Consider the following 17748-nt stretch of genomic DNA (forward strand, 5'->3'; position numbering starts at 1 on the left):
GGAAAGCACAGGACTTGGTGACACTGAGATGGAAACTCTTCTCCCCTAAGCCATTTTCCCTGACTGTGAGTCGGACGCGTGACCCTATCTCCCCAGGCGCACAGCGCCACTGCAGCCCTGCTCGCCCAGGCGCAGCGCCTCACAGGGGACCGCCATGGCTCCATCTTCTCCTGTACCAGCTTTCTGGTGAGGGCTAAACCAAAGCGGCCGCTAAAGGCCAGGGTAGAGGCGAGAGGCTCTGGAACAGGTTGAGCCCCATCAACACGAAGCCCGGGTGCTCCTCAGGCCTCGCCAAGAGCAGGGTCCCCCCCAAGGCAAACAGCCTAGCGTGGCCTGTGGCAGCCTCCCCTAAGGCGGCTGCTGACTGTCCCCGCGGAGCCCGCCCTCCGCTCACCCGGACTCTCCCCCTTCCCTTCGGACAGGTGAAGCTGTTGAAGACTGGGCTGTGCAGTGAGATCACCTTCACCCGCTTCGTGGTCTCCGGGCGGAAGCCGGGGCCGGACCCACAGCCGCGGCTGTCGGACGCTCGGCTCGGCCGGGTGCCGGTGAGAACCTACCGGCCCCGCGCGCCTCCTGCCGGCCTGCGGGCAGGCGTCACCTTCCTCCACGGCGGCGGCTGGCCGTGCGGCAGCATCGGGGGTAAGGCAGGGCAGGGCGGGCCGCGCCGCAACGCTCGCTCCCCGGCAGCGCTGCTGCAGGCGGTGGGGATCATTGTACCCCGAAACCTGGCGGCAAGTCCTGCATCTGGGGGAGCATCGCCCCCATCCGCGGCCAGCCGAGCGCTCCCGCGGCTGCCGGCCCTGAGGGGAGACGGCGTGCGGGGGTCGGGAAGCGCGCGGCAGGGCGGGAAGAGGAGGCGCCCGCCTTTCTCTGCCTATGGCCTGTGGAAAGGGAGCGGGCACACAGCGATCCCCCGGCGTTTGCAGCTTCCCATGGAAACATGTGCACGTACGCTGCCACAGAAGGTAACTCGGTGGCTGTACTAACTGGGGGAGTCACGCTGCTATAACCCCATGGAAGTCTTTCTGCTTCTTTTCGCTTAGCACCACAGCGTTACGCATACTGTGGGAACACTGCCTCTCCTCGGTAACCGTTTCCCCAGGATCCCAGATGGTCAGACAGAATTCCAAGGGGATAGTTTTAATTTCTTCCTCCCCACACCAATCTGCTAATGCAGGGAGAGTGCAAAGAGACTCCAGGGTAAGGTTCGTGTACTTTCCTGCATGGAGCTATGCTGGCAGCACACGAAAAGAGGGAATCCTTTCCAGAAGACTTTTGTAATGTGCTGAGAACTAAGAAACCGACTTCAAAGGTTCATTCAGTGATCTGTTTAGGTAAATGTAATCCCTCTATAAACTTCAAGGTACTTTCTAACAGTAAGAATCAATTACTAATATATTCTAATACTAATAGTACTGAATATCTCTGTCCCAGTTACTCAAACACAGAAAAATAGAATAATTCACAAGGGGAAATATCCTAAATACAGGTGAGGTACAGATTGGTTAAATTACTTCATCCACAAGCCAAATGCAGTCTACACCAGAAGTATAACAGGAACCTGTATAGTTTAAGTTCTGATCAGAGCTGTTCTGAGAAGATCCCAGCTATGCCATGTCCTTGCAACTTCAGCCTGTAGGCTATCATTTATCTGTGATAACCTGCTGGACAAATACCTATTTAGCTGATAATAACACAGGTGTTTGTTATTTTCCTGAAGATGAAATACTCCAAACATCACAGGGAAAGCCACTGTGCTGTAGGAAAATTGTATTTACAGTGATGGAGTTCCCTTCTCTTACTTTTGTTCTCTCTTCCTGTGTACTAGGTATCGTTTAGCCCCTGAACACAAATATCCTGCTGCGTATGAAGACTGTCTTAACGCCACCATACATTTCATGAAGAATGCAGAGCACTATGGTGTGGATCCTGCCAACATAACTGTCTGTGGGGACAGTGCTGGGGGCAACCTGGCAGCTGCTGTTAGCCAGACCCTTGCAGGTAGATCAGAGCTCCCCAGCCTGCGTGCCCAGGTCTTGATCTACCCAGGCCTGCAGGCCCTGGACTTCAATTTACCATCCTATCAGCAGAATCGGGGAGTCCCTCCCTTATTCCGAGAATGTGCTGCTTTCTGTATGTTACAGTACCTAGATGGGCATGCGCTTCATATGCAAGAGGTTTTGGAGGGCTCCCATATTCCTATGGATATAAAATTAAATTATGGGAAGTGGGTAAATCCAGATCACATCCCCCAAAAATTTAAGGTCAGAGGCTACAAACTTGACTGTTCAACTGAGATTTATGAGATAGTGAAGAGATTCTGTGAGCCCAACCATGGAATCATAAGCCTCTATGATTACTGTGGTTTGTCATTCCCATCTAGGAAAAGGGGATTGGGTAGAATTGTTAAATTCATAAAAGGCCTGTGAAAACAACTTTCCTTTTTTGTACTTTTCCCACTAACTGTTTAGGTTCCCAGTCCTCTGGTAGCACTTGTCAGCAAAAATCTGATACCCTTTGATGTGTAAGAATACTTATGTTCATATTCATGAACTTCAGATCTGGTCTTTGTCCTCGTGAGACTCTTGTCAGTTCAGTCTCTACAGCTTTAGTGTTTTCTACATACTGTGTTTCAATCTCTTTTCTTTCAAATCAGTATCTGTCTGATTGATTCCTTGTATTTCATTACCAAATTACGTACTTCTATATGAATAATGTCCGCGGAATGACTTGGATTAAATAACTCCTGTGAATTGCAGCCAGGGTCTTTGTGATGTCCATTTCATAAGCTCCAAAGCAGGACTTAATTTTATTTAGCTGAAAACTACAAGGTAGGCACGTAGTGAGCTGTAAGAAAGAGTTAGAGAAAAGCTCTGGAAATACAGGCAGATGAAGTCTTGGTAAGGAAAATCAGCAGATTTTCAGTGGGCATGACAGATCCACATCTGCAAGAGCACTAGAGGCCTGAGTTAACTGAGGACACCTTGCATGAGGCGAGTAAGGGCTGCCCTGAACTTGAACTAATGTTAGCTCTACAGACTCCTTAACTTTGGGATGTTTCTATTATGCCACTGAAGCTCAGGACAAGACATACTGGTTGAGAGGGACACAACACCGGTTTTAGAAAGACAGTAAGGGTCAGTGAACTGGACTCTTGATCTGTGTATACTGGAAGGTTTAGCTTAGAGACAGAAAATAAGAAGCAAAATGTTCTCCTGTTCTTTCAAATAACGGTTCCCCAGTGTTATATTTTTAGAATTTATGCTGTGATGTTTTTAATACTTTGAGTTTCCATTACAGGACAAGGCAGTGTATTCCTTGACATGATGTTCCATTATATTCTGCTGATAAAGCAAGGAGAAACAGTCATGAGCATACTCAAAATAGTAAAACAGAGAAATTAACAGCCTAAGGAAAAGATAATCCCCAAACTGAGCAAATCAGAAAATTCTTACAAAAAGAAACGTTGTCACAGTGCAGAGCAGCCCTTCCCTCAGCTTCCCGCACGCTGCTCTTAGACAAAGAATCCCTAAATTTAGGGACAAACTACAAATTACCTACTGCGGGCGGTTTGACGATGGATCCGTCAGGGACACAGGATGCCCTGCAACCCGCTGGCGCTGCTGGCTCCCCCGTCTCTTTGGTAACGGCAGCACCGGGCAAAGCGCCAGTCCCGCTCGCTGCCGGCCGCACGGCTTTGCGGAGCGCCTTTGCCGGGCGCGCAGGTCACGCACCGCCTCCTCCTTGAACCGAGATTACTGCGCGGCTCCGCGCGGCCTCCCCCCGGGCTCGCCGCCGCCCGTACCATGACCCCGCGGGCGGCTTTGCGGAGCTGTCACAAACGGCCCGTGACGCCGCCGGCCCGGGCCGCGGTTCGGAGGGGGGCGGGCGGGAGCTGCCGGGCCCCGCCGCGGGCCGTGAGCCCCCCGGGGCCGCCGCCGCGCCATGGCGCTGCTGCCCGCACTGCTGCTGCTGCTGCTGCTCCTGGGCCTGGCGGCGCTGGCAGCCGTGCTGGCCGCGGTCCTCCTCTCCCTGCCCAGCTACGACATCCCGCCCGGGGTGAACCAGCCCGCCAAGCTGCGCCTGGTCCTGGCCGTCCTGCTCGGCACGGCCGCCCTGGTGAGTCGCGCCCTCCGCCCGCTGGTGGTTCCGGGGACCGGGGACTGCTTCCACTGAGCCCGGGGGGGGTCGCAGGTCCGGCCCCTCGCCGGGCATCCCCTCGCGGGGAGGGCGGGCAAGCCCAGGCCCGCGGGCTGCGCAAAACCCCAGGAGGCTGGGTTCAGGTCCGCATGTCCTGCTCTGGCTGCGGCTCCCCGCGGGGCAGCACCTCACCGGCACCCACCTCCCGGTCGGAGCGGCGTGCTGAGGCGCGTTAGCGGAGGTTGCCTAACGGCGGGGCTGATTGAAGTCTCCAATTGAGAGCTGAGCTGGCGCTTGGGCTGATAACTGCCCTCTGGCTTTAGGCGAAGTCACCTTGCACAGAGAATATTGCAGCCCTTCAAGGGCTCCTGCCGCGGCTGACATTGATGGTACACAATCCGGTTAGGGCTGCTTTACTTAATCCGTGGACTCCCTTTTACAGCATTGCATAAAAGGCATTAGAGCTCCCCTAAACTCTTCTCATGTCACTAGTTGTATCTTTTAATGGTTTTAAATCTTCAGTTTTCTCCTTTAGCCAACACATCACTTTTGCTATTATAAAGACCTTGTTCTCCATGCTGTTTCATACCTACACCGTTTACATCCTCTTGAAATACTGACAAGGTACCTAGCTCTCCTGAATCCCACTACCAGGTGACAGTAAGGGAGTGGATAAAGACAGACTCTAGCTGAGTATTTAAAATCTTTTAGTAACTGAACTGTAACAGTTTGTTTGATTCCATTAATTAATTTGGTTCCCAGTTTCTTGTTTCTTCACTTTTCACATAAGATTTCAGAATACAGTGTGGAGTAGCATTGCAAGAGCATCAGGAAAGGAACTTGACAGTGCTCAGTAAATGTGCAAATAAAAAGTGGTAACTAATTTGCACAATGCAACTCAGTACTTGAGATTTGCAAATTCATTGAGTTTTATGGTCTAATTCAGGAATATTAGTTTATGCAATGAAGAACTATTAGAGGTTTTATTGCTGTTTCAACATAGGACACTTCATTGTTGTTGTCATGTTGCTAACACAAAGGTGTGCAGGACAATGCTGACAATTGTGTTCTCCAAGGCAGCCACTTTGAATAGCCTGTATCAAATTTCTGATGTGACATAGGACTTAGGTAATGCAAGTAGATTTTTTACCGTCTGAGGATACAAGAGCTTGGGAAAACTGTTGTAGGTTTGGATTTTTTTCTGAATCAAAGGGCTTTATTTTTATCAGACAAGAGAAATCAAATTACTGTATGTGAAGACTAGATTTTTCAGTCTGATTCTTCACATTCCAGTGATTCTGATATGATAGAAACTAAAACTAATTGAGGCAAACTTAAATACTCCTTTCTGGCTTTCTCTCTGGCTCCTCTCAGTGAGGAGATCTCTTACTTCCATAAGATTGGACATTCCTACCAAGAAAACCAACTGTGGAGTTACTTTTCCTCACTGATTTACAACATTACCCTTCTTCTGTGTTTAAATTTTCCCTCAAATACAGTTCAATATAAGTATGATGCAGGGTTTTTTAAGTTGGCTAACTCAAGACTTGTAAAGAAGCCTTAATTTCTTTTACCTTTAACAGGGAAGGATTTTGGAGAAGACGGGACTTTGCAATCAAATCACATTTGGCCGATACGTGCGGCAGGGACGGAAACTAGGGGTGGATCCAAAGCTCTTGATCCAGGATCTGCAGTTTAACAAAGTACCTGTGAGGGTTTATCAGCCTAAAGCTACCTCTGATGGGCGAAGGAGAGCTCTCATCTTCTTTCATGGAGGAGGCTGGGTATTTGGAAGTCTTGGTAAGATACTTTCTGGAAGGACTGTAGTAATGTAGAAAGAACATTCTCATCTTTCTATAAAATTGAAATAAGGGGAGGGTTCAGCATGGGATTTGGGAGGAAATCTGAAGACAAATGCATGCCTTTCTGGATGAACATTCCCCAGCTGTCCCAAGGATTAGGGCAATAGCACAGCACTAATGAAAACATTTCTTTTCCAGATACCTACGAAAAAGTATGTCGCTACCTATCGAGAGAAAGTGTCTCAGTAGTTGTATCTGTTCAGTAAGTGCCTGCCCTCTTCTACTCTTTGGAGGTGATTGTTGCTGTGGTGTCACAACAGAGCTGCACTGGATTTGGAGATGTGCTTTTTTTCAGAGAAATTTCTATTGAATTCCAAGAAGTCCATAAAGAGAGAAATAGTGATAATGGAGATATCACAGCTCGTGACTGTTCAGGCCCTGATACACTCAGAAGAGACCCAAATGGAAATATTTGTCACGCTAAGAAAATCTATAAAAGTCAATCAAAAACATAGCAAAAAAAAAATCTTCCTTGTGCTGAATGTATGAATAAGGTCCTCAAAATAATTGTATTTATAGAAAGAGAATAATCACACTGCATTACTCCCACTTTACATATAGGAAGCAGAGGCACAAAATCATTACATTATCTTCTCAAGGATACACAGGGAGTTTTCAGCATGACTAAGCAATGTACAAAGTCTCACTCAGACTTGTTATCAAAAGAGAATCCTACTTTACTGAATCCTGGTGATTGAGTTTATAGTTTACAGCCTACCTGCAGTCACTAACTGAGGAATGCCTGCTCAGGGGGTAATGAGTATCCTCACCTAGAGGAAAAACACCCCAAAATGATAGGGCTGGAAGTCAACATAAGATACAATTTTCTGAATAATGCCAGCAACACTTCCTTCTCTTACTTTTGTTCTCTCTTCCTGTGTACTAGGTATCGTTTAGCCCCTGAACACAAATACCCTGATGCATATGAAGACTGTCTTAATGCCACCATACATTTCATGAAGAATGCAGAGCACTATGGTGTGGATCCTGCCAACATAACTGTCTGTGGGGACAGTGCTGGGGGCAACCTGGCAGCTGCTGTTAGCCAGACCCTTGCAGGTAGATCAGAGCTCCCCAGCCTGCGTGCCCAGGTCTTGATCTACCCAGGCCTGCAGGCCCTGGACTTCAATTTACCATCCTATCAGCAGAATCGGGGAGTCCCTCTCTTATTCCGAGAGCGTGCTGCTTTCTTTGCTTTGCAGTACCTCAATGGGCATGCACTGCATATGCAAGAGGTCTTGGAGGGCTCTCATATTCCTCCAGATATGAGGCTGAAGTATAGGAAGTGGGTGAGTCCAGATCACATCCCTCAGAAATTTAAGGTCAGAGGTGTGAAGCCACGTAAGTCCACTGATTTTATTGCTGAAGTTTATGAGACAGTGAAGAGATTCTGTGAGCCCAACCTGTGCCCGCTGCTGGCTGAAGATGCTGTGGTTCAGCAGCTGCCTCAGTCTTTCATCCTGACTTGTGAGTATGATGTGCTGAGGGACGATGGCTTGCTTTACAAGAAGAGACTGGAGGACAATGGTGTTCCAGTGACCTGGTACCACCTTGAGGATGGATTCCATGGAATCATAAGCCTCTATGATTACTGTGGTTTGTCATTCCCGTCTGGGAAAAGGGGATTGGACAGCGTTGTAAACTTCCTAAAAAGCTTATAGCAAACATCTTGGATTCCACGAGTCTGTTCATGCCTCAACTTAGGAAAATGTCGTTTTAGGATATTGAGTATCAGGTGATCGCTAGTCAATCAAGAGCAGCACTAACAATGACATACAAGGCTCATCAGAACCTCATTCCAGCTCTTAGTTGGAACATGGAATATGCAAACCTTCTACAAGCTTGTACCACACTGCAAGCCCTTATCTTTAGTTATGTCAATAAACAAGAATTTAATTTTGAATGGACATCCTGGTTTGTTCCACTTCTTTAAAATAAAATTTGACCATGAAGAGAGACTGTGTGTGTGCAGGTGTGTGTAGTGCGGTCTGTAGAGGAGTATGTGCTTTATATCAGGGTGTTGAGGGACAATACACTGTGCTCTGATTCTGAGCTGTATTAGAGAAAATATCCAGGTGATTTTTCTGGGTTAGGAGCCATTGTTTTGGTCAACAGGAAGTAGAATGTGGTTACTGGAATGACAGTCTCCATGGGGATAGCAAACACAAATGGTTCCATGGCTACAGGGTTCCATGCCTCACTCACATCACCCAGCACATGGGCAGGCAGAAGTTGAGCCCCTTTCTGCTCTAGTTTTAGTGCTGGGCTACTGAGTAATCTTTCACCCACATAACTTGAAGGACAATTCCAACAACCACTGCGGTGATGCTGTTGAGACGAAGACGTGTGATAGCATCACAAAACGACAGCCGGGACTGGTGGAAAGTTGAACCCAGATATTCCACTAAAGTTCTCATTGGAAACTGGCTGGAAGAGAGGAAAAGGGAAAGATCCAGCCCTGTGGAGGTAGTGTACTGCTGCGGTCATGAGCTGCAGCCCAGGCTTATCTCGGAAGAGTAAATGAAAGGGAGAGGGATGAGCACCTTGCTTGGCCTACATCATTCTGTTCATTATCTGCCATTCTTCTCCCTAAGTCAGGACAGAGCAAAGCCTGAACACAGGTTAATGTGTGGTTCCCACTGCACGTAACCTCAGCCAATTAAAAATGCTGTAGTTCTTTTGGCAGTCACTTCAGGCTGCTTTACAGCTTATATACAACAGCATATATACCAACATTACATAAAAAGGCTTCATTAACCTGTAAGTTAATACTTACTATTACTTGTATCAGAGAATGCTGAATTTCAGCATTAGACATTTAACTTTGTCAAAACATGTCAGTTGGATTCAATAGTAGAGCTGCAGAGGGCAAATCCTCCTGACTCTGCTAAAATGACTTCCTTTAGATTTTTTTTTCCCCTGGAGCAAAATGCTAGACTGTACTGCAGAGGCTGAGCTGCTGGAGCAGAATGACAACAAAGGGACAAAACAAAATTCCCAAAAGGGTTTATTAGTTCATGTGGCAGGGGTAAGTGTTTAACACCATGAATAATTCTTCCAGAGCTGTGCAGTGTCTTCCATTTACACCAAGGAACCAATCAGAATTTTACAGTGGTGGGTTATACCAGCTGACTTTACCCTCTGAGAAAAAGAACATAGCACAGAACTCTGTCCAAATAAGTGTTTTTTAAATGCAGCTCCTGTAATTATCAGCTTGCCTTAGCTCTACTGAGTGTCGTGTATCTCTCTAGTTCAGGAAAGACACTGGGAAACTGAAGCACAGCATATACAGAACAGACTTCGTTTACTTCCCAGATCATAAACCGGACCAGACACTAAGGAAAGCCATGGTGGAAAAACTGGAGGTAAGGAAAAGGAATAACAAATTAACAAATTCACATTTTCAAAATGTGTAAAAGAAGATGCTGCAGCTCCATGGCCAGTTCACAGGACCCAGAGCTCCCTCATATGTTTGATTCAAGCAGTATGCCTTCCAGAGGTAGCAATGGCACATGCTTCTTGGTACTCTGGTTGTTTCCCAGCTACCTTGGTGGGTAGCCAGGGGACATGAAGAAAACCAGCACATTACTACCACCTAGGACTGGGGATTGTGTCTTCAGGACATTCCCTGGGCTTTAATATGAGCTTGCTGATAAAAGAGGATTATTTCCATCAGCACACCTCCACTTCATAGGAACAAAGTGCACTTAAACATGTCCCACATCTTTCACTTTTCCCACAAGGATCATCTGCTAGAATGTGCCTTTCCTCCAAGGTGCTTCTCCATCACCAAATATTCTTACCATCTCTCCTGGCAGACAGTTGGAAGGCAGTAAACGTAATGCTAGTGCATACTGAAACACTTAAGCAGCACCAGACAATCAGCTTTTCATTTGCAGGCTTCTTAGATGTATCTGCAAATCTATGATGCATGTGCTCAAATGAGACCAATCAGTTCTCATTACATACCGATGTGGTTGCTTAATTTAACTGGAAATTTACTTTACTTGAAATGCAAATGCCATTACTTTCAGGGATTAAATTCTAAGTAATGTAAGTACTGGCCAAGTTTTGTGATATCATTGGGAGGGTTGTCTGCCTCTAAAGCATGCTAAGCCAGCTGAGGCCTGTGTACAAAACCAATCAGTGTGGTTTCATTTCAGGGCCTGCCAAGGCAGCACCTTTTCACCCATCATGAAGAGCCAAGGAGCCGCAATTTAGTATCAGAGTATGATGATAAATACAACAGACACAGTTACAACCCTGTGCTGCCGCCCCTCCGCAAGTGGAGTGGACCTAAGTCTTCCTGGGTTCCTCAGAAAACAGATTTCCCCATTACTGGTAGGTTTTGGCATTATTAATTCAATCAGATGGAACATGGTGCAGTAGTCAATATATAGACTTGGAGCCAGGAACCTGTTTTAATTCTGTAATGGATCTTGTGCTGAATTCTGGCTGATTTCTTACCCAGTCAATAGCTTGTTTTTTTGGTTGATGAAGTGAAAATGTTGCCCACACAATACTTAATCACCACAGGAAGCAGTGAAGGGTAGTGCAAATGAACAGATTTCTCTCCCTTATTCAATAATACAAGACATCAGCTGAAAACAAGGAGAGCTGTGAGACAACTAGCAGTAGAATTCACGGAGTATTACTATGTTTCTGAATTTAAGTGTACGTTAACATACATCTCTGTTAACTTTTTAAGTATCTACCCCAGAGGCTATAAAGAATCAGGACCCATTTAATTTATACAATTAATGCTGTCATATCAATATTTAAGAGTGATTTTTCCCTTCCAGCTGGAGGGTAGGCACACATGCCTGAGGAACAAAAAGATCTGTTTTGTCCTTAATCTCCTGTCCAAATAGTACAAGTATTCCCTATGGCATCTGTGGAGTAAAAACACCAGGATCAAAAGTTTTATTCTATCATTCCTAACATTCAATCATTTCCTGTCCCAGAACCACCCACTAACTACGGCCTTCTTGAGCACCTGATGAAAAAATGGCACAAGAAAGAAGCTGGAGTGATGAACAGTGTCTACACTATTTCCTATGAAACCCCACCGATTCCTGCTTTTGCTAATCCTCATCGGAGACGACCACCTAAAACCCCTGGTCTCCCTTTCATCCAGGGAAGTCCTCCCCAAAATGTTAGTGGAATCCTGGACTATGAAAGGCTTAGAAATATCTGCAAGTCATCAGCTGAGACTGGTGAGAGCCAGCAGAGCAAAGGATGCCTCTGTCTAAACTGCTTAGGGTGATCTTAAGTACTACTTAATATAGCTTCTCTCATGGACGTGGGAATGATCTGTTCCATGCAGAAGCAATGAGAATTAGGTTATCTAGGCGGAGGGCTGTCTACTAGTTAGAACAAGTTGCTGGCTGCATTCTGACCTGCAGATGGCTGGGAAATTTTCAGAACATATTAAATCACTAAAAAAAAATCTAATCTGTTGGTTTCTAGTCAATTAATAGTTGCAGAAAGGAAAAAACCAAGAACAGGACTGAACTTGAGAGGATATAAATCTCTTAATTGCTTTGTCCTTAGCTGTGTTTTCCATTTTTACACAGCTTGCTATCCACTTGCTTAAAGAAAGGGCAGAAAAGGAACTTGTATTATTCCATTATGTGCCTAAAACATCGAACAAAAAGTAAACATATGGAATGGCTGCCTGCCTAAGGACAAGGGGAACCAAGGTTTCTCCCACTGCATAAACAAGCAGACCTTGATTGCCCTTGGCTTTACATCCTGAATGGCACTTAGTGGTAGATAAGCTGCAGAGTGAACTGCGTTAGCCAACCTTACATTAGGAAACAGCAAACCTAGAAGAAATTGCTGTGGGTGTCTTTTGTACTGCTGGATGGGCCACCCCGACACTTTACTCAGTTGAGAAAGCATGGGAAGGACCTATGTAGAAAATGCTGGCAGAATCCAAATTCTTATTACACTGCTGTGCAACTTCTGCATCTAAACCACATCTGGTCCTGAGGAGCTGTCTGCAAGGTTCAGCTACTGTTGGTCTGAGGCTTAATTAACTTGTAGCAAGTTAAAGGCTTAGATTAAATATATCTGGATTTAACTGAGTACGTATTTATCTCTTCATCAGTTTTGCTCAAAACTAGCTGTTATATATTTATTTTTAGTAGCAAGATAAAGCATATACCTTAGTCTTGGCACGGACAAGCCTCTAGCCATGGTCTGTGCAGTTTTACTTCTGCAACATTTCAGTTACTGTGGTTAAGGTTTGCTTTTTCAAGGTTGAATTTTCAACTGAAGGACACTGATGGTTCAAATGTGTGTGTAGAGCAACAGTGGCACCTATTGGCAACGTGATTCCTCACCAAGCTGGGAGAGATCCCAAACTGTCTACGGGGCCTATGAATCACAAAGCAGCTTTGGTAATGAAGTCTTCTAGAGATGCAAGAGCCCTGCTAATAGCAAAGCATTATCTGGCATTACTTGGGCTTCAAAGCCCCAGGGAGATCAAAGACAATGAGGAAAATCTGAAAGCAAAAGAGGTGAAAGCAGCCATTGAAACTCATCCAGCTATTAGTGCTGTGCTGCAGAAAACATGTTCTCTTGACAAACAGCTTTAAAATCCATAAAGAAGGCATTCCTCACAATGAGACAGAAGTTGGCAACTATAGAAATTCTTGTAGCCACAAGGAAGTCCATCTAGATTAACTTCATCACTATGGAAATATGACAATTAAAAATGTATTTTTCTGTTTATTGCCCTCATGCTAAGCTTTTAAATTAAAATACCACTCAGGCATGCATCCTAATAACACAACAAAGCCCATATGATATGTAGAATACAGCTTAGAAAACTACACAAGGATAGTCTTTACTTCATTGAACTCTCAGTTTGCTTAAAAATCTGCTCATCAATCATTCATAGTTATTAAATATTTACAGTAAACTGTCCGTTTATGGTTATTACCTGCTGTGCTTCTAGAACCAAAGCTTATGTATGGAAAGAAATGGCTAGATGATGTACAGGGAATTACTGAGATGCACAAGTCCCACCTATGAAATCTCTGCAAACATTAATTCCCAATCTGGAAGCTGGGCAGTGCTCCCCAGTGCAGGGCTAAGCTGTTCAACTGATGAAGCATTTATCAGTAAAATATGAAACTAAAACACCCAAAGGGACCACACCAAGCTCAGTAGCTAAATAGATGAAATGCATTTTGATAGGAAGCTTCTTAGACAAATGCACAACTCCACAAGACATGTCAGTTGTGATTAATAACACCTGGGAGCAAAATATCCACTTTGAAATGTTTAACTGATCAGCTGTTGTCACCTCAGCAATACTGAGCATCCAGCTCAGATCTAAATCTGATGAGGAATGGCTGAGGGACCTGGGGGGGTTTAGTCTGGAGAAGAGACGGCTCAGGGGCACCTTCCCACTCTCTACAACTGCCTGACAGGAGGTTGTAGTGTGGTGGGCTCCATCTCTCCTCCCAAGGAACAAGAGATGGGACAAGACAAAACGGCCTCAAGCTGCACCAGGGCAGGTTTAGATGGAGCTGAGGAACAATTCCTGCCCCAGAGGGTGCTCAGGCATTGGAACAGGCTGCCCAGGGCAGGGCTGCAGTCACTGTCCCTGCAAGTGTTCACACAGCGTGGAGACGAGGCCTCAGTGCCATGGGTCAGTGGTGGCCTTGGCAGTGCTGGTGCAAAGGTTGGACTGGATGAACTGTAAGGGCTTTTCCAACCTGGTTGATTCTGTGATTCTATGATCTCTAGTGAGCTTTTTGGTGACTCAAGCCTCAAGTTGAACTGATGACCTAGTTCAGGCTTCTCCTTCTCTTATCTAAGTTCAGTGAAGGAGGAATCAACCACCACCCAGCCAATAACCAAAACTGAATGAATGTATCTCAAACACATTGCTCAAATATTCTACAAGACAAAATTTCAGACAGAAGAGCACTGATAGTGAAGCTTCTTCCCCTTTTTTTCTCCCTATAAAAGGTAGTTGACCTAGGTTATTCCAATCAGAACACCCCAAAACAGTAAGGTCAAACCATTGCTGAAACCAATGCTGCAGACACATGGCTACACCAAGAATACCTCATTGATATTTTCTTTCTGACCAATTTTATTAGGTCGGTCATAGAATCATAGAATAGCTAGGAAGTTAGGACTGGAAAGGACCTTAAAGTCATCTAGTTCCAATTCAAGGGTCTGATCCTGTATGTCTGTTTTATTCCCAATTGGTAGAGGTAAGAACATGCGCATTTTTTTCCCAACTATTATATTGCATTTGGCATAAGTGCATTGAAGTAGGAAAGGCAGATAGAAATGGACATCTACACCTATAGATAAAAATGAAGGGTATCTAAGCTAATTCTTGCTGAGACAAACAATGCTGTTTTAATCAGTTACAATATTGCTGTGCTAGAGATTCCTTCAATAATAAATACCCTTGTTGTGTCTAACACAAATGTGTTTCCCAACTCCCTCAAATGTTCAGAAATTAAAGACTTTTATTCAAGGTAAACCCTTGATGATATTCAAGGGTAAACCCAAAATGACAGAGGTCATTTTGCCTGTGCTTCAAAAACAATTAAAATGTTCATAGCTGACATGGAAAAGAGGTGAGAAAATGTGAAATGTCATCAGTAAAAACCTGCAATAACTCAGAAATCCATTTACTAGTAATTAGAAAATGAAGCCAACTACTGACAATGTACCACACAAATGGTGGGTTACACTATGATGATGCACACTTTTCAGGAGGAGGGGATATTAATGATGAAAACAGCATATCCTTACAAAGAAAAGAGATCAGCTTGAAATATAGACCTGGTGATGAACACTCTTGAACTTGGAGACCTCTGAACTATGGATCCATTTCAGAACATAAGTATATTTGTATCAGAGAAGTAGGTGATGTTTTTACAGCATGCTCTGATGCTCTAAAGCATAATTCACTGCTGTACAACAAGCACTCTGGGATTCCTGGGAATTGTTACAATATGTTAAGGACTACATTTTGCCAACACATCAGATTTATCCAAGCTTTTTTTGAGGAACTCTGGTTTATTCTCAAAGCCTTGTGGTCCCTTGTGACTGGAAAGAGTGCACCAGTCTCTTCAGGTTTTCATGGAGTAAATAGAGCTTTTGACACAACCTTCTAGACAGTCTTGACTGCATGAACTCAGACTCATATTTGAACTTCTGTGACATTAAAGAGGCAAAGTGGTAGCTGGAATTGATGCACATCTCTCAAAGCAAGCGTGGTTCTTGCCTTGGAGGAGAGCGATGTCAGCCTGGATGAGCTGCACAAACAAGATGACAGATTATTTGGACTGAGCATCTCAGTCACAGTCAGGACTCCAACAAAGAACACTGATTCTGTCTGGCAAGGTCTGCAGTAACTGGGACTGTGGGTGCCAGCTTAGGAGGGAGGGTGGTCACAGAGAGAAAATGGCAGGGATTCAGGGAAAAGAGAAACAGGCCATTGACAGGAGGGTGTTTGCATGGTCAAGAGGCCTCTTTCAGAAAGTTATAAATATTCTTTTGGAGGAATATTTAGGTGCTCATAAAGAGATATCCAAGTCAGTTAACCGGTAAAACAGTTTCACTGGTCTGAATCCCTGTAGTGATGCTGGGGATGGACTATTCATTAGGGACTGTAGTGATAGGACAAGGGTAATGGGTTAAAACTTAAACAGGGGAAGTTTAGACTGGATATAAGGAAGAAATTCTTTAGTGTGAGGGTGGTAAGGTATTGGAATGGGTTGCCCAATGAAGCTGTGAATGCTCCATCCCTGGCAGTGTTTAAAGCCAGGTTGGACAAAGCCTTGGGTAGCATGATTTAGTGGGAGGTGTCCCTGCTCACGGCAGGGGGGTTGAAACTGGATGATCTTAATGTTCTTTCCAACCCAAACTATTCTATGATTCTATGATTCTATGAATTTGAGCACTGCCCAACAGTGACAGAATGGCTGCCACATTCTGTCCTCAAATCTGCCTTTTCCACTGCACTGATTTCTCTGAACAGTACATTTAAGCACACAGAGCACCTGGGATTCAGGTTCACCCAGCTCCCATAAGAACATAAAAAGCTTTCTTTGATGGCAGTTACACAAGGCACACATACCTGGCAAAGCTTGTTGTATATTTAGACATACAGTTTTCATATTGGTGATGAAAACATCAAATTGCCATTAATGTAACTAGTCTTCCCCTTGTTTAAATTTTTTAGTTTGCTGAACTGAGCTGAACTGATCAGTTCTTAAAATGCACCATCATAAACCCATGCACTGATACCCTTTCCTTCCCCATAGGGCTAAGCATTCTAAACAGATGTCATTTGCAGTACACATATGATAATAATCATTTACTGTGAGGATGCTGAGGCACCGGCACAGGGTGCCCAGAGAAGCTGTGGTTGCCCCATCCCTGGCAGTGTTCAAGGCCAGGTTGGAGCAACCTGCTCTAGTGGAAGGTGTCCTTGCCCGTGGCAGGAGCTTGGAACTGGAACTGGATGAGCTTTAAGGTCCCTCCCAACCCAAAGTCGTCTGTGATTCTATGATCTTACTGCCCAATGGGGTTGTAACACTTCAGGAAAAAAATTATTTTAATGGCTTGTAAAAATAATTAATATTTGGTCAATCTTTTCTAGACAGCACAGCTTTCCTCATAGAAACACTGTTACCCATTGACAGGAACTACAGCTCCCATCAAGACTTTCATCAAACAAAACAAATACCTGAAACCAAGGGCTGTGTTACACCGCTCTTAAGAGTGTCAGAAAGGACCACATAGGGGCACAGTGCCACTGATTTCAGTAAGACTAAGTTAAGCATTAAGCAGGTTTAGGTCCTGCTTACTCACCCCAACAAGAGTGAATAAACTTCTAAAAAACCTGAGACAGTCTTTGCAGAAACGTCTTACTTGGTCTGCACTCCACAATCCTGTTTCAAAGGAGCCACTTGTCCTCAAGGAGCAGCTACAAGCCACAGAAATGCAGCAGCTTGTCACAGATGCAATCTGTGCTATGAGCTGTTTCTAATAAAGACATTCCCTGGGTTCTTTTTTTTGGTCTTATTTTCTTATAATTTAAAATCTACACAAGTTTTAAAGGTGATTTGTGGGAATTCACAAAGGAGTAAGTTTGGGATATTGAAGAGCTGTAGAACAGAATTCTATTTGTCCCTACGTAACTGTGAGTAGCTCCTAAACTGGCTGGTGTAGAGAAGAACTCTGTCCTGACAGCATATAAAGGAAAACATTTTGTAGCTGCAGTGATGGGGGCATTTGCTCTGGGCATGAAAGGACACGAGTTCTATTCAGCAATGACCCATAAGGAAATCATTATATAAATAATATACTAGTTGTTTGGGGGCAATAACCCAAACAATAACTCCTTTGCTAAGAAGGAAAAAATCTCTAAGCACAATTATTTCATAAGGAGTTGCTCTTTATTGTCACATACATCTATTCTTGCAGCTGGAACAGCCCCCAAGGATACCAGTGTTGGTGTGCAGGACTTGGATGTAAACAGACCATACAATAGACAGCCCCAGCCCAGAGAGCTCCCAAACCACAGCCTGTTCCATCAAGATCGCAAAAAATACCTTGAATAAGCTAATCCACTTCTTTAAAATAAGAACTCAGGATTGGCTGCACAAATATGTACTTGCTTCAGCACTGGAAATGTGTGACTTAGGCTGCTGCCTCATGACATATTTAGTGTCTAATTTAAGGAACTGTATATTTGGAC

General features: G+C 44.7%; 4 protein-coding genes across 8 annotated transcripts in view; 3 read left to right on the forward strand and 1 right to left on the reverse strand.

The window, feature by feature from the left end:
• Positions 1-17748, reverse strand: part of DHRS3 (dehydrogenase/reductase 3) — a 180028-nt gene that overhangs the window by 85010 nt on the left and 77270 nt on the right. Inside the window, exon 1 of one of the 3 annotated variants that reach the window (XM_034068273.1) lies at positions 395-467. The exons of the other annotated variants lie outside the window; for them this stretch is intronic. The gene's annotated coding sequence lies outside the window, so the exon portion shown is untranslated. Of the gene's footprint in view, positions 1-394; positions 468-17748 lie in introns of those variants that run through there. 3 annotated transcript variants of the gene reach the window in all.
• Positions 121-2758, forward strand: LOC115945249 (arylacetamide deacetylase-like 4). Of its 2 annotated transcripts, XM_031042447.2 has the most exons (4): positions 121-186; positions 423-639; positions 1044-1200; positions 1829-2758. In XM_031042447.2, the coding sequence occupies exons 3-4, from the start codon at positions 1172-1174 to the stop codon at positions 2427-2429; spliced, it is 630 nt and encodes a 209-aa protein (XP_030898307.1). In that variant the 5' UTR covers positions 121-186; positions 423-639; positions 1044-1171; the 3' UTR covers positions 2430-2758. The 2 variants fall into 2 exon arrangements, with proteins under 2 accessions (XP_030898307.1, XP_033924165.1); XM_034068274.1 differs by lacking the exons at positions 121-186; positions 423-639 and having other exon boundaries at positions 975-1200.
• LOC101879851 (arylacetamide deacetylase-like 4) lies at positions 701-7958 on the forward strand. 2 transcript variants are annotated; one of them, XM_031042444.2, is made up of 4 exons: positions 701-965; positions 5724-5940; positions 6141-6204; positions 6889-7958. In XM_031042444.2, the coding sequence occupies exons 1-4, from the start codon at positions 933-935 to the stop codon at positions 7661-7663; spliced, it is 1089 nt and encodes a 362-aa protein (XP_030898304.2). In that variant the 5' UTR covers positions 701-932; the 3' UTR covers positions 7664-7958. The 2 variants fall into 2 exon arrangements, with proteins under 2 accessions (XP_030898304.2, XP_033924161.1); XM_034068270.1 differs by lacking the exon at positions 701-965 and adding an exon at positions 3946-4119.
• CFAP107 (cilia and flagella associated protein 107) lies at positions 8328-11268 on the forward strand. Its single transcript, XM_013130833.2, has 4 exons — positions 8328-8462; positions 9254-9367; positions 10166-10343; positions 10967-11268. The coding sequence occupies exons 1-4, from the start codon at positions 8328-8330 to the stop codon at positions 11266-11268; spliced, it is 729 nt and encodes a 242-aa protein (XP_012986287.1).

This window comes from Melopsittacus undulatus, chromosome 12, assembly GCF_012275295.1.
Source record: "Melopsittacus undulatus isolate bMelUnd1 chromosome 12, bMelUnd1.mat.Z, whole genome shotgun sequence".
In the NCBI taxonomy this organism is placed as follows: domain Eukaryota; kingdom Metazoa; phylum Chordata; class Aves; order Psittaciformes; family Psittaculidae; genus Melopsittacus; species Melopsittacus undulatus.